The 13,974-nt window shown below is 39.5% G+C and overlaps 1 protein-coding gene across 4 annotated transcripts in view; it reads left to right on the forward strand.

The window, feature by feature from the left end:
* The window catches only part of PHKB (phosphorylase kinase regulatory subunit beta), a 247,598-nt gene that overhangs the window by 193,532 nt on the left and 40,092 nt on the right, over positions 1 to 13,974 (forward strand). For all 4 annotated transcript variants that reach the window (XM_053582096.1, XM_053582095.1, XM_053582098.1 and 1 more), the window contains 7 exons: positions 454 to 537; positions 990 to 1,094; positions 2,547 to 2,629; positions 2,830 to 2,920; positions 10,654 to 10,715; positions 10,805 to 10,967; positions 12,202 to 12,283. In XM_053582096.1, coding sequence (XP_053438071.1) covers positions 454 to 537; positions 990 to 1,094; positions 2,547 to 2,629; positions 2,830 to 2,920; positions 10,654 to 10,715; positions 10,805 to 10,967; positions 12,202 to 12,283 — 670 coding nt within the window. The remainder of the gene's footprint in view (positions 1 to 453; positions 538 to 989; positions 1,095 to 2,546; positions 2,630 to 2,829; positions 2,921 to 10,653; positions 10,716 to 10,804; positions 10,968 to 12,201; positions 12,284 to 13,974) is intronic.

Genomic DNA, 13,974 nt, shown 5'->3' on the forward strand with positions numbered 1-13,974 from the left:
GGAGGGTATGTTCACTTTTAGCATAAGCTTTGAATTTTTCAGAAAATTCATATAATCAAAAAAACCAATAAAGACATTTCCATTTTGGTGGGAAATACTTGAAGGTAGAAGTTTAGTAGGAGATAATAATCAATAGCACTATTTTTGGAAATTTTAAAAGCTGGGCTGTTTAATGACGGGAACCATTTGTGTCTTTTATGAATCCTACTGAGCCGTGCGGGCTGTGCACTCCTGAATGTTGCCCAGTGGATCTGCAGAAGATGCTCTCAAATCTCTCGGTGACCCAAAATATAAGTTGACATCTTTGGCTAGATTTTGTATAAGGTTTCCCTACTCACTTTTTCTCTGGAAATAAATTAACAAGGTAGCAATCAGGGGGACGAAAACAGCAAAACACAAAAGGAAAAGCCTGGATTCTTGCCTGATTCTAATTTATAAACTTGTGTCTTACAGGCTTATTTTCATCTAGGTATCAATGAAAAGTTAGGACTCTCTGGAAGGCCAGACAGGCCCATTGGCTGCCTGGGTACATCAAAGGTACTGATGAAATGTCCTCAGAGTCGTGTCTGGGTCATGCCTCCACCTGCTGAGACAGTGTGACTGCTGAGCACTCAGCTGTCGTCACGTCATTCATCTGTTTCATTATGTGCTTGGGCTACTTACCTGAGCTCCTATTTTCTGCAAGTAAACCTTACTTTGCATCACGTCATAGACGTCTGCTGGCAATGAATGAACATCTCACTGCTATGTTATTTCTAAGCTTTGTAAAATACCTACTAGATGTGGACTATTTTAAATTTATTAGCATAATGATTTAATCAAGAAACTTTAAAATATTTTAATATATGGATTTCATAAGCTGTTAATTTATTTGCTTATTCAGAATTAAGTATCAATTTTCATTTTTATTGGCACTTATAGTACTACACCCTTGCCTTTGGTATGTTTTGTATTTATTTTTTTTCATTTTTTTTAATTTTCTTTCATAGATTTATCGCATTCTAGGAAAGACTGTGGTTTGTTACCCTATTATCTTCGACCTTAGTGATTTCTACATGTCTCAAGATGTTTTGCTGATGATAGATGACATAAAGGTAGCTTCAGAACATCTTTTTTTTTTTTTTAAATAAGATGACTTTGTTTCCGCTGCTTTTATCTTATATTATTTTGTTTTTTTTGTTTTGTTTTTTTTTTGTGGTTTTTTTTGGCCAGGGCTGGGTTTGAACCTGCCACCTCCGGCATATGGGACCAGTGCTCTACTCCTTGAGCCACAGGCACCGCCCTTTTATCTTATATTATTAAGCTGAATGTCTAGGACGTGGCTTGACACAGCATAAAACAACAAAGTAAAATAACACCTTTGTAGCTTTGGAGAAGGAGTTTAAATCTCTTGCAGCCTCAGCCTCATAGGTGGAGTCTAACTTGTCTACAGTGGTGTGACTGCTTGTTACACCTCTGTACACACGGCGTACAGAGAAGGCACAGTTCATGAAGCAGAGGGGAATCATCTGGAAAACTGTGTTCATGTGGCAGCAATAGTTGATCTCTTTTTGAACAAAAGTTGAGTTGTCAAAAGAAATTTTATTTGTGAAGAATGTCCAGTAAAACCTCAAATAACTCATAACTCTGTGAATTAAAATCTCCTCCACTCCTTTTTATGCTTGTGGACAATCTTAAAATCATGGTTCAGAGTGTCTTACAGCCAGATTTCACTTATTTAAAATCTTGGCTCTGCTGCTTACCAGCTGTGTGTTTTTAGGCAAATTACTTAACTCCTATAAGCTTCTGTTTTTTCATCTGTAAAACTGAATAAAAATAATAGAGCTATTTCTTTTAAGTGACTCAATATACAGAGGGTGCAAAAAAAATGTGTACAGATTGTAAGAGAAAAAGCTGCCTTGGTCACTCCTGTTGTGTGGTGACACACGTTCACTTGACTACTGCCATCTTTTGAGCAAAGGTCATGCTACACATTGCTACCATAATTCAATTCAACTTCAGAAGGTAACACACAACACACAGATGACAGGTCTTAAAATGTGTATACATTTTTTGTCACCCCAGTATGTAAAGCACTCAGAATAGGATGAGAGATGGATAATTTAGTCAAATAAAGAACTTTCTTCACATTGCTAATAGCCTGTATAGATGCAGTCAAATTTCTTCTACCTACTGTAATTATAAATCCACAGAAACATAGAGTGAGAATTAATCGTCTGGATAACAAAATGGGATGGTTTTTCCCCCAGGACCATTCTTGAATTGTATTTTTTAAGCCAAAAATAAAAGGGGGTGGGGGGAAGCCTTAAAACATGTGTGATATGAATACTTTTAAGAACTAATTTTGAATTCAAAATGATTTTCAGCTTAATTTACATGTACCCAGATAAACTGTTAGAATACTCCTACCCCTAAATAGTCTCAATTATCCAAAGTGTGATTTTGAGCTGTCTTGCTATGTAAGAATACTGCTGGGTCTTTACTACTCGTGATTAAGTATCCTGGTCATTTCAAATAGATCCTACCTCATTCTTATGTTTCCATAGAATGCACTGCAGTTCATTAAGCAGTATTGGAAAATGCATGGACGTCCACTTTTCCTTGTTCTCATCCGGGAAGACAATATCAGGTAGGTTGATAAAAGAAGTAGAGTGCCTATGCCTCCTGCATCAACATTGTGAACCCTTGAGAAGCAAGCAGGGCCTCCTGGGTGGTTGTGGTCTCTCTCACCACGTGATCAAGGGTGTTGCGCATGTAAAAGACATTTAGAGTTAATTTCACATTCTGTTGTTAACGTGCACATCTTGTTTATCTGTTTGTATTTTTTAGAGGTAGCCGGTTCAACCCCATATTAGATATGCTGGCAGCCTTTAAAAAAGGAATGATTGGTGGAGTCAAAGTCCATGTTGACCGTCTCCAGGTAGTCCTCTGGATTTCTCTGTTTCTATTCTTAGGACAATTCATACCACAGCTGTTCTGTTTAAGCTTTTGTCTTCAGGTCTTATTCGGCCTGTCTCCCTGCTCCCGCTGTTGCCATTGCAGGCTGTCTGGTCCACTAACAGATGTCTGAATAGTCACAGTGTTTCCTAAGCAGAATTTTAGATTTTCATAGCACATCTTGAACCCCATTTTTGCATTTGAGGAAGCTGGGTCCTTAGTGTGAAGTGACCTGAGATACAGTCTTGGGCCTCTAGTCCAGGTTGGCTGGCTCTTGGTTCAGTGCTCTTTCCCAGGCTCTGCAGCAGTGTCCAACCCAGAGATAATCCTTATTCTGTTCAGAATCTCACAGCATTATTTTCACAGCTCCTAAATTACAGAAGCCCTCTCTGGTTCCCTGTTAAGTCGTAACAGCCACTCTATCCACAGTTATCTCCTAGTAAACACTCGTTATGCTTAAGCCAATACAAATTAATTACTGTTTCATGGACTTTGTGGGGTTCTACCTGTCTGCCCGCACCATTTTCTTTGCCTGGAATACCCTTCTTTCTTTCAAGGTCACTGGGGTTTGACGTGACCTTGAAAGTCACCTTGAAGTCTTACCAGGCTTTAAAGGCAGCACTGCAAGACCCCAGACTGGAAATGGCACTTCCAGGCCTTTGTGGCCTTTGGCTTAGCCCCTCAGGTTGTAGAGTCCATCATGGACTGATGTGTCTTGTTTACTATAAAATAAGTTTGGTTGTCCCCTGGGGGCCTTGCACATGTAGGTGCTCAGTCCTAAGTAGGAAGGAGGAGGTCTGTGAAGAAGGATCTGTGTGTGCAGAGGGTTGGAGACAGCAAAGTTCACACTGTGTTTTCCATACTTGATTGATTTTTACCTAAATTTTAATCTTTCCCCCTTATTATTACTGCTTTCTCTTCTTGTAATGCTTCCTGAAGTAATTTCTTTGATTTTTATCTTGCAGTTCTTCTATTAAGTTTGCATTTTTGGCTATCATGTTTTAATTTTTCCTTTTTCATAATATTATTTCTTTGTGGATGTTTTGTTTTATTTTTCTGAGGATATTAACTAGCAAGTTTTTTTTTAATTTCTCTTTTGAGACAGAGTCTCACTTGTCGCCCTGGGTAGAGTGCCCTGGTATCACAGCTCAAAGTAACCTCAGACTCGTGGGCTCAAGCAATTCTTTTGCCTCAGCCTCCCAAGTAGCTGAAACTACAGGCACTTGCCACAACACCCAGCTATTTTTAGAGACGGGGTCTCCCTCTAGCTGAAGCTGTTCTCGAACTCGTGAGGTTAGGCAATCCCCCCACTTTGGCCTCCCAGAGTGTTAGGATTACAGGCATGAGCCACCACGCCCGGCCCTAACTAGAGGTTTTTAAATATTTTTCTCTCCTTGGAATTATCTCTCTCTTTTTTTAATCCTCAATCTTTCATGTTGGAGGCATTTGTCAGATGTCTGGTGATCTTTAGCTATCCATTCATTCTTAAGAAAAGAGTAAAAAGTTTATAGGAAGCTGTGTGTTTGGGGACAAAGATTCTTGATGATTCACTAACGAGGTATTCTGTGGCAAAGGCCCTTTTTGTTGGGAAGCCTCAGAATATAATATCTGGAGGTCTTTTCTCTGGGACTCTTCAGTTTCCCCGGAAAATAAACATCTTCTCATGCCCAAAGGCCATGTACTTTGTGCCCGTGTCCTGAGAAGGGAGGAAGGGTCCTGCTGTAAAGTGCCGTCTTCCACTGTGTTTAATCCTGAATTTCCTGCTCTGTGCTGTGCCCTTTACTCCTCAGCACGGAGTTTTTAATCAGAGAAAAAGCCTCTTATCTCTCCAAAATTAGGGAGACAGAAGAAGAGAGTAACTTCCTAGCTGTCTGGGGAGGGGAAGGGACGTCTGGACCTACTCTTTTCACGTGCAGAGGGCCAGTGGGTCCAGTGCGTTTGTCCCTCTTCCCTGCATCCAGCAGCGTCTGGGCCTCAGCTCCTGAGGCTCCTTCCTCTTCTCTTTGTCCCAGTGGGTTTGTTCTTGGTGGGTTTATGCCTTAAACTATTTTTTTCTACTATCATTTTAGTAGGATTTTAGGAAGAATAGTAGTTTAAGATATGTGATGTTAACCAGAAACCGACTTTTGCTTTTATACTTAAATGTGCCTACCACTCCAAGATCTTCTTAGACTTTTTTCTAATCCTTATAAAAAATATGTGGACCTACGTGAAAAAAACCAAGGTAATCTTGATGAGAAATAAAAGGTAATAGTTGAATAAATGGTAGGTTATATCATATTCTTGGATAGAAAGACAATTAGAAAGATGTGAGTGCCCCCTAAATTACTATATTGTTTTTTTATTACAATCCTGGTTATTTCAGTGTGACTCAAGCCTAGTTTTTGTGGTCTTATATGGCCAAAGGAACAGAAATTAGAGTTGAGGGCCCACCAAGGAGGAAGGATTTTAATAAATACCCCAAACTTGCTGATAACCCTCTTGAAAAGCTATACTTTAAGAGTAATAGGAAATCAGAAGAGTTCACTTCTCATGGGAGTGGGAAATAACGTCATCCAGAAGATCACAGTATTTCTACAATGATTTATATGCAATATCCGGCTTTCAGTCTGAAGTTACCAGGCTTGCTCGGAGAGAAGATCAAAGAACAGAGAACCAAGAGGAAACACAGACAATAGAAATAGACCTGCATTTGGTTCAGATACTGGAGTTATCAGACCTAGGCTTTATGATAACTATGATCAATATATTTAAGAAATTAAATTAAAAGTTGGAGAATTCTGGGCGGTACCTGTGGCTCAAAGGAGTAGGGCACCGGCCCCATATGCCGGAGGTGGTGGGTTCAAACCCAGCCCTGGCCAAAAACTGCAAAAAAAAAAAAAGTTGGAGAATTCTATTAAAGGCTTTATAAGTATAAGAAAAAAGTTAATTGAAAAATTCAGCTACTGAAATTGAAAACTAAGTGAAAAAATGTGGTGCTTATCTAGTATAACAATGGCAGGGTAAAGGTAACTCAGAAAAAGACCTCACCATATACATAAGAACTTTAAAATAATGTAATCAAGGAAACGTCATGAACTTGTGATGTGTATATTATTTACAAAAAATAATACTTAGAGAAAAATTAATGAAGTGAGAGCATCACTTCATATCACACACCAAAATATATTTCAGGTAGATTAGATGACTCAATGCAAAAAGCAAAGCCATAGAAATTTTTATCATAATTTTTTAGGCTGTCATTTTTGGCATATGATAAGCTGTCAGTTTTAGCTTCTGGTGATGACAAATTCTTAGTTTTGTGCTGAATTTGAGTTTAAAATAATTTTACTTTACTTTAACATTTAATATCCTGCCATGTTGTAGAGCGTTTCCATTCCTTCTGGAGAGTCACAGAGAAACTATAAACAACACAAAGTTCACGTTTTCTTTCGAGGCAGTAAACTGGAAGTTTCTCATTTTCTTTTAAAGTCAAACATAGCTTAAAGATGGAATGAGATCCTTTTTATCCTTCATCAACTGAAATCAGGAAACTCTTCACCTGTGTATCCTTATACACAAAGTTCAAGTTGGTTGAGACCTTGAGATTATTCTTCTAATGCAGCAAACTGAGCCCTTTGTGAAACATGACTGTCTGTAGGACTAATACTAGTAACTGTGGAGAAGGGGATGGAGCCCAGGACCGCATGCTCCTCTTCACAGCTGTTCATACTCAAGCACCTGGACGTTCATCACTGTCCTTTTAGTGGCATAGTTTAATGTTTACTTTCACACAACTCATTTTTTCCATTTCTACTTGTGTTTCAGAACTTAAGAGGAAGAGAGGCCTGTAGTTTTATTTGTCATGATCTGAAGAGTTTTATATTTTAAAAAAAATGTAAATACAAGTTTGCTTTCCTATTTTTCCTTTTTGCCTTCTCTTTTTTATTTAAAAGTATTTTATTAAAAACAAAATATAAATACGTAACTGTTCTCTTCTAGACTTCTAATCACCATTCATCCAAAATGTCACAATATTTTGAAAATTCTTTGCCAACTTTTTAAAATTTGGTCAAGTATAAGTGAGGTTTACCATCTCCACCACTCTAAGTGGGATTAAGTATGTTCACATTGTTATGCAACCAATCTCTGTACTTAAACTCTGTACTTATAAACAACTCCTATTCCCCCACACTACAGCCTGTATCTTCTCATGGATGTAAGTGAGAATGGCAATTGTGTGCTCCTCTTGGAGTCTATTTTATGCCCTTTCAACTTTCCTAGCCCAGATCCACAGTTTCTCAACTCCCTTCCCAGCTGCATCACCAGGCACCTCTGTCCTTGCAGTCTGTTTACAGCCATGCTTTCCATCCCCGAGTGGACTAGTGCTTCCATAGTCGCTAAGTGTTACTGGAGGTTTTTTCCCCCCTCATAGTGTATTTTAGAGTTGCCTTCTTCCTTTTTTCTTTCTTTGTACATCATACTTTAATTTTACAACTTAGGTCAATGTATCCTCTTTAGTTGAAGCTCCAGGACTGGAATTAACTTCTCCTCCCAATGTAGTTCCGTGTTGTTTTGCTCAAACCTTTGCTTTAACTCTTACTTCATTTTGTGTATAGCTAGATTCTTGTGCCTGCTTCTCTCTGTGTGTTTGTAAACTTTTTGAGGCCAAGCTTCACTCGTCTCTGGATTCCCAAAGAATTCTCCTCACTATTGCTTTCTGTGGGGAGTATGTAAATATTCCTTCCTTTATTCAACAAGTATTTATTGAGCTCCTACTCTAGGAACTGAGGGCATCATGGAAAATAAGACACACAGGCCTCTGACCATGCTGGACTCACTCTAGTGGGGGAGCCCAACAAAAAACAGAGCCAGCTGGGGAGAGTGATGGGCAGGAGTGCAGGCTTAGTTGGACGTCCAGCTGGAAAGGCCCTGGGAGGACATAACTGAGGGTCTTAGAGCAGGACACCTTTTTCAATATTATATTGCATTTGACATACACAAAGTAATATAAGTTATTTACTGTCAGAACTAGGGTATTAATGCCTGACAAATTAATTATATGTTTCATAAAACTAATTTAGGAGCTTCTACAACCACTGAATTTTTTTTTATCAAAAGCTCTAGAAACTATTAGTGGAATTTAGCATTTGCCTATTTACTCAGAGTAAACATTTATTTTATGGTAAAAGGTAGAATATAAGGGCCAGAAAGCTAATAAAAATGGGAATTGTTGAAGAAAAATTTTCTATGTTTTCAGCATTAGCTATGAGCTTTAAGAATTAAGTAATGTTTGACTCCTTTCTCTCATAACCTAACACTACAATTTATTATTAAGTCCCTCTGTCTCTATCCTCAGACCATACCCACAGTCCGACCATTTCCCGTCACCTATGCACTGGCTTCATGAGAGAAGCTACTGCTATCCTCACGTGGATGTTCACAGTCCTTCTTTGAGTCTGAGTACATGTTAGTTCATTAGAAGAGTCTTTTCTGGTCACCTGCCACCTCCTATTCCCCTGCCCTGGCACTCCCTATCCCCTGCCTTCATTATTTCTACTTGGTACCTCTCACCATCTGACCTCATACATACATGTGCGTGTGTGTACATATACGTGTCATATATAATAGTGTTGTCATTTCACGTGTTCATATGCAGTCGTGTGCCAGATGACAGTCTAGTCAATGACAGACCATATATACAGTGTATTTTTGCTGTACCTTTTCTGTGTTTAGATACACAAATACTTACCATAGTGCTAAAGTTGCCTATAGTATTCAGTACATGTGCAGGTCTGCAGCCCAGGGACACTACTCTGCACCACATGGCCCAGGTGTGCAGTAGCCTGTACCATCGAGGGGTGTGTGTCACTCTGTGATGCCTTTCTCAGAATGGATCTCAGTTGTAAAGCACTGCATGACTGTGTGCGTGTGTGTGTGTGTACGTGACCATGCATGTGTGACCATGCATGTGTGTTCATGACCGTGTGTGTACACGTGACTGAGTGTGTGTGTGTGTGCGTGTGTGTGTATGCACAATGTTATTTGTTTATTGCCTACCTCTTACACATACCTATAAGGTCAATTTCAAGGTGGCAAACATTTTGTGTAATTTTTTCATGCTATATCCTCAGTACCTAGCACAGTCCCTGCATGTGGTAGGTATTCAGTAAGTATTTGTCTAATAAATAATGTGTAGCTATGTGTAGCTGTGAACCTGTATGTTAGGAAATATCATTCCACAACCCTTGTGCTTGGCGCTGCTTTCTGCCCAGGCACAGAACCTGCACTCAGGGCATTTACAGTCCGGGAGAGACCTGACTAGAGCTGAGCCCACAGAGCTGTGTGGACCAAGTGCCTGTTTGGCCTTACTCGCTCAGCTCCACCAGGAGCTGTTAGCATGACTGCTATGAAAGTGTCCATCCTGCCATCTCTGAAAGGGTGTTTGTTGATGATGCGCTTGTTAGTGAGTGTCCACTCACGGAGAAGGCAGCACTGCTCTGGGTGGTCAGCAAGAGCAACATACCCTGGGTCCCATTTCTTCACTATTAAAATGAACAGTGAGAAAATAGAGAAAATAACGTATGTTAGACAGTCATAGTTAAAGCATTGCCTTGTTTTTTCAATAATAATTTACGACTTATTGTTATGCGGTACATTTCTCAATTTTCTCTACAATTCATCAGCTAATTAGAAGTGACACATCATGTTACCAATCATCGTAGGTGTCATACATCTAGACTGTGGCCCAGGAACCACAAACAGAAACTGTGTTTGAGTTTGAACTCGTTTAATTTATTCAACCTGTAATCGGGACTAATGGGAAATAAAATGACCAAACATGGGTTGCCGTCTGCCGGGATGCTAGGAGCCCTGGCCTGGGCGGTCAGCACCTCAGGGTCCTAAGAGACAGAGAACTGGGCGGTCAGCACCTCAGGGTCCTGAGAGACGGAGAGCTGGGCGATCAGCACCTCAGGGTCCTGAGAGACAGAGAGCTGGGCAGTCAGCACCTCAGGGTCCTGAGAGATGGAGAGCTGGCAGCATCCTCTCGTCATATGACTCTGAAATGCCTTATAGTAGCAGGATCTAAAGTACAATTTCATATCGTCTTCTCTCAAAATAATTTTAGTCTTTTATGTTTATTTCAAAATTTTATTTTTTAACATTTTAATAGGTACTAAATTATTTTAAATTCAACTTAAAATAAATGCCAGAAATTCTAAGACTTTCCTATTTAGTATGACTCATAAACTTATAACTTGATGTATATATTCTATTTTAGGAGGTGGGTTATATGTGGAAAACTTTCTGACTTTAGAATGTTCATTTAAGAAATTACTTCTGGGGCGGCGCCTGTGGCTCAGTGAATAGGGCACCAACCCCATATACTGAGGGTGGCAGGTTCGAACCTGGCCTCAGCCAAACTGCAGTAACAACAAAAAATAGCCAGGGGTTATGGCGGGCACCTGTAGTCCCAGCTCCTTGGGAGGCTGAGGCAGGAGAATCACCTAAGCCCAGGAGTTGGAGGTTGCTGTGAGCTGTGATGTCACAGTACTATACCGAGGGTGATAAAGTGAGACTCTGTCTCAAAAAAAAAAAGAAGAAAGAAAGAAATTACTTCAGAATTGCATATATTTCTAAGTAAGCTTTTTAAAAAGTATTACTTAAATACTCTATGGTTTGTGTGCATAGTAGTTTGATAAATCTAAGACAGTCAAATCCTTTCTCACGTTTCAGACACTGGTATCTGGGGCTGTGGTAGAGCAGTTGGACTTCCTACGGATCAGCGACACGGAAGAGTGAGTCCCGTTGCATCCCTTAGTTATTATGTTTCTTACAATTACATTAGAGGAACAGGAAATCTGAGGCCTTTCCTTTTTATTTCCAGGCTTCCAGAATTTAAGAGTTTTGAGGAACTAGAACTTCCCAAACATTCGAAAGTCAAACGTCAAAGCAGCACCTCTGATGCTCCTCAGCTGGAGCAGCACCCAGATGTCAGCGTGACCGAGTGGAAAGACAAACCCACCCACGAGGTTCTTCAGAAGCTGAGTGTGAGGAACTTACAGCTCCCACATGTCCCTAAGTGAGGTTGCCAGAGCAGGACTTCCAGAGTCAGACCACATGTCCTTTAGTCTTCTCAGAGAAGGCAGCAATCAATCTGGAGGCAGATGGTCTGTCTGCACCAGGGCCATGGCGAGAGGCTGTTCTCTTGGTCTGATGCCCATGTGGATGTCTGGTGGGTGCTGTGGGGTGAGGGTGAGTGGGGTTCTCTCCCGCCCACTGTTCACCTCTAATACTCGCTCTAAGTATCTCCTGTCATTGAGGAAAACAGTCCCCTGACTACATCCTTATGAATATGTTAGCACCCTCATATTTTACCTTTCCTAAAATTATTTACATTTTAAAAGAAGAGCAGGGCTAGGATGTATACTGATTAGTAAAATGAAGCTGCAGCCACTGTGCCACCTCATTTGGGCCCCACGAATTTGAGCATGTAGACCAGTGTTTTTCAACTTTTTTTATCTCATGGCACATTTGAACCTACAGTTAAACTTCCACAGCACACTTAAATTATGTTGATTAATAAATATAGTAAAAGAAAGAATATACTCACTATGCTTTGAAATAATTTTGAAAACAATTTAATTAATGAATTTAAAAGCTTTGGCGCCACACCTCAGTTCGTGCAGCACACCAGTTGAAAACCACTTGATGTGGACCAAACATATAGCTTTCCAGGCATCATTCATCTCTGTTATTGGTCAATATTATATAGATCCCTATAGGCTTGAAATATGATATAACAGGCTTAAGCCCATAGTACAAGACCCAAAATAGAATCAACACTCTGCACATTTTCTGTCCAATTATCCATCTCTCCACAGCTGGCTGATAGCAACATGGCCTTCCATTAACAAGTCAGTAGAACAAGGCTCAGGTCACATGAACTGGCCAAGTCTCTCATGCAGCAGCAGAGTCAATGCTTGTAGACTGTGTATTTTCTATCCATTGCTTATCTTGTTTTTTGGGAAATGTGATTATTAAATCCTGTCTCCAAGACGTGTGGGCTAAATAGCTATACAAAGCCACCTTATGCGTGGTGTTATTTTGTCATTCCTTAATTCTATAGCAGAGTGTTTCTTCTCTGTATCCTGTGTCTACTTTCTAAGGATGTAGCACGTCTCCCCCCGCTACCCCGAGAGTCTAGGTTCTGTGATCAGTTGCCCCTGTAGTAACTCTCACATCTGTTTCACTCCAGCTCCTCACAGTGATTTACATTTTCAGGACTGCAGTAGTCTTGCCAGCCAAGCCGTCCTTCTGGGTATACTGCTCAAAAGAGAAGGCCCCAACTTCATCACACAGAAAGGTAAGATTACATATCTAGAAGAACATTTTAAATGATAGGACCTCTCTATTCTTGAAGATGTATCACATATGCATTAAAAAGATTCATTAAGATGTTACAAGTATTTCCTCCTTCATTAAACCTTTTTCTTCCACTTTTGAATGGAAAGTGTTCATTCATGCCCCTACAGTGGGCACGACTGATGGGTGAACGCGTAAGTGGCCCTCATGCAGAAATGCCTGACCACTTCTCTGATTGTGGACAGTTTGGAGTGTGGATTCTTCTGCCTGTGATTGTTTGCCTCGGATGAATTCCAGATCGTTTATTGACAGTTTGTGTTTCCAGCTTTATTTTCTATACTTTTTCAAGAATAATACTGAATTGTTATGTTTATAAAAATTAGCTTCTGTATAATCTGCAGCAGCCATTTGGAATGGAACAGGCATTTGATAGAATTGTGCTCTGAAGATGGTTAATAAAAATACATGGTTTCTAATCATGTCTATGTCCCTCTCCATTAAAGATGAAGCCTTTATCCCCCAAATTCACACTTTTATGTTGACTCAGAACTTTAAGGAATCCTTGAGTTCTACATCGTGGTCTGCTTCTGGCATTTTGTAACACATAATGCATACAGTATTATGCCCACGTGTATACACCACATACGTATGTAATACAGAGTGCGTAAAGTCAAGCTACTCCAAGTAGCTTTCAGAGCTGCATGTGGACTTGGTTAGAATTGAAAATAAAATCAGAACCCTAAACAGCAGTGTAATTCATAATATTGATACTGAATGATAACGAACTGACATAATTGTGTATTCAATGAGGGCTACTTAGTTTTTGTATTATTGTAGCTGAGAGATAACTTTCTTAAGTATTATACATGTAAATTGAATAATCCTAAATTCTTAGCTTGTTAAAGGCAGAAGAACTTAAAGCAAATTTCAAACAGAATCCCTTATGTTTTTAAATAGTCTCAGAACCATAAGTATAAGCAGAATCTCAGATTTGAACTTTGGTTAAAATAATAGGATTTCTAAAAATTGAAAATTTCATTAGAAGCCTATTGTAGACTCCAGAATGGCTATTTTAGTAGTGCTTTTAAATAAAACAAAATTTATATGAAATAGTTTAAAATGAAAATGTTGAAGCTTGGCACCCATAGCACAGTGGTTACAGTGCCAGCCACGTACATGAAGGGTGGTGGGTTTGAACCCAGCCCTGGGCCGGCGAAACAACTGCAACAAAAAAATAGCCAGACGTGGTGGCGGGCACCTGTAGTTCCAGCTACTTGGGAGGCTAAGGCAAGAGATCGCTTAAGCCCAAGAGTTGGAGGTTGCTGTAGGCTGTGACGCCTGGGCCCTCCACAGAGGGTAACACAGTGAGACTCTATCTCCAAAAAAAAGAAAAAGAAAATGTTGAGGGAATTATATTTAAAACTAGTTTTGTGAACTTGAGAATTCTCAATATTCATCTTTTACTTATGTATTTATTTTAAAAATATATTGACTTATGTATTTTACATATATATACTTTGAATATTTTGAATCTATAAAACTTTATGCTACATTGAAGATTATAAACATCTACAGAATCTGAATATAATATTGCCTAATTTGTTGTAAGGCCATAAAAGTAAGTTCAGGGTGAAACGTTATTGTTCTTTTATCTCTATTTCCTTTTTGGTCCTCTTTCATGTCACATTGTTG

The sequence above is a fragment of the Nycticebus coucang genome, chromosome 2 (assembly GCF_027406575.1).
Source record: "Nycticebus coucang isolate mNycCou1 chromosome 2, mNycCou1.pri, whole genome shotgun sequence".
Taxonomy (NCBI): domain Eukaryota; kingdom Metazoa; phylum Chordata; class Mammalia; order Primates; family Lorisidae; genus Nycticebus; species Nycticebus coucang.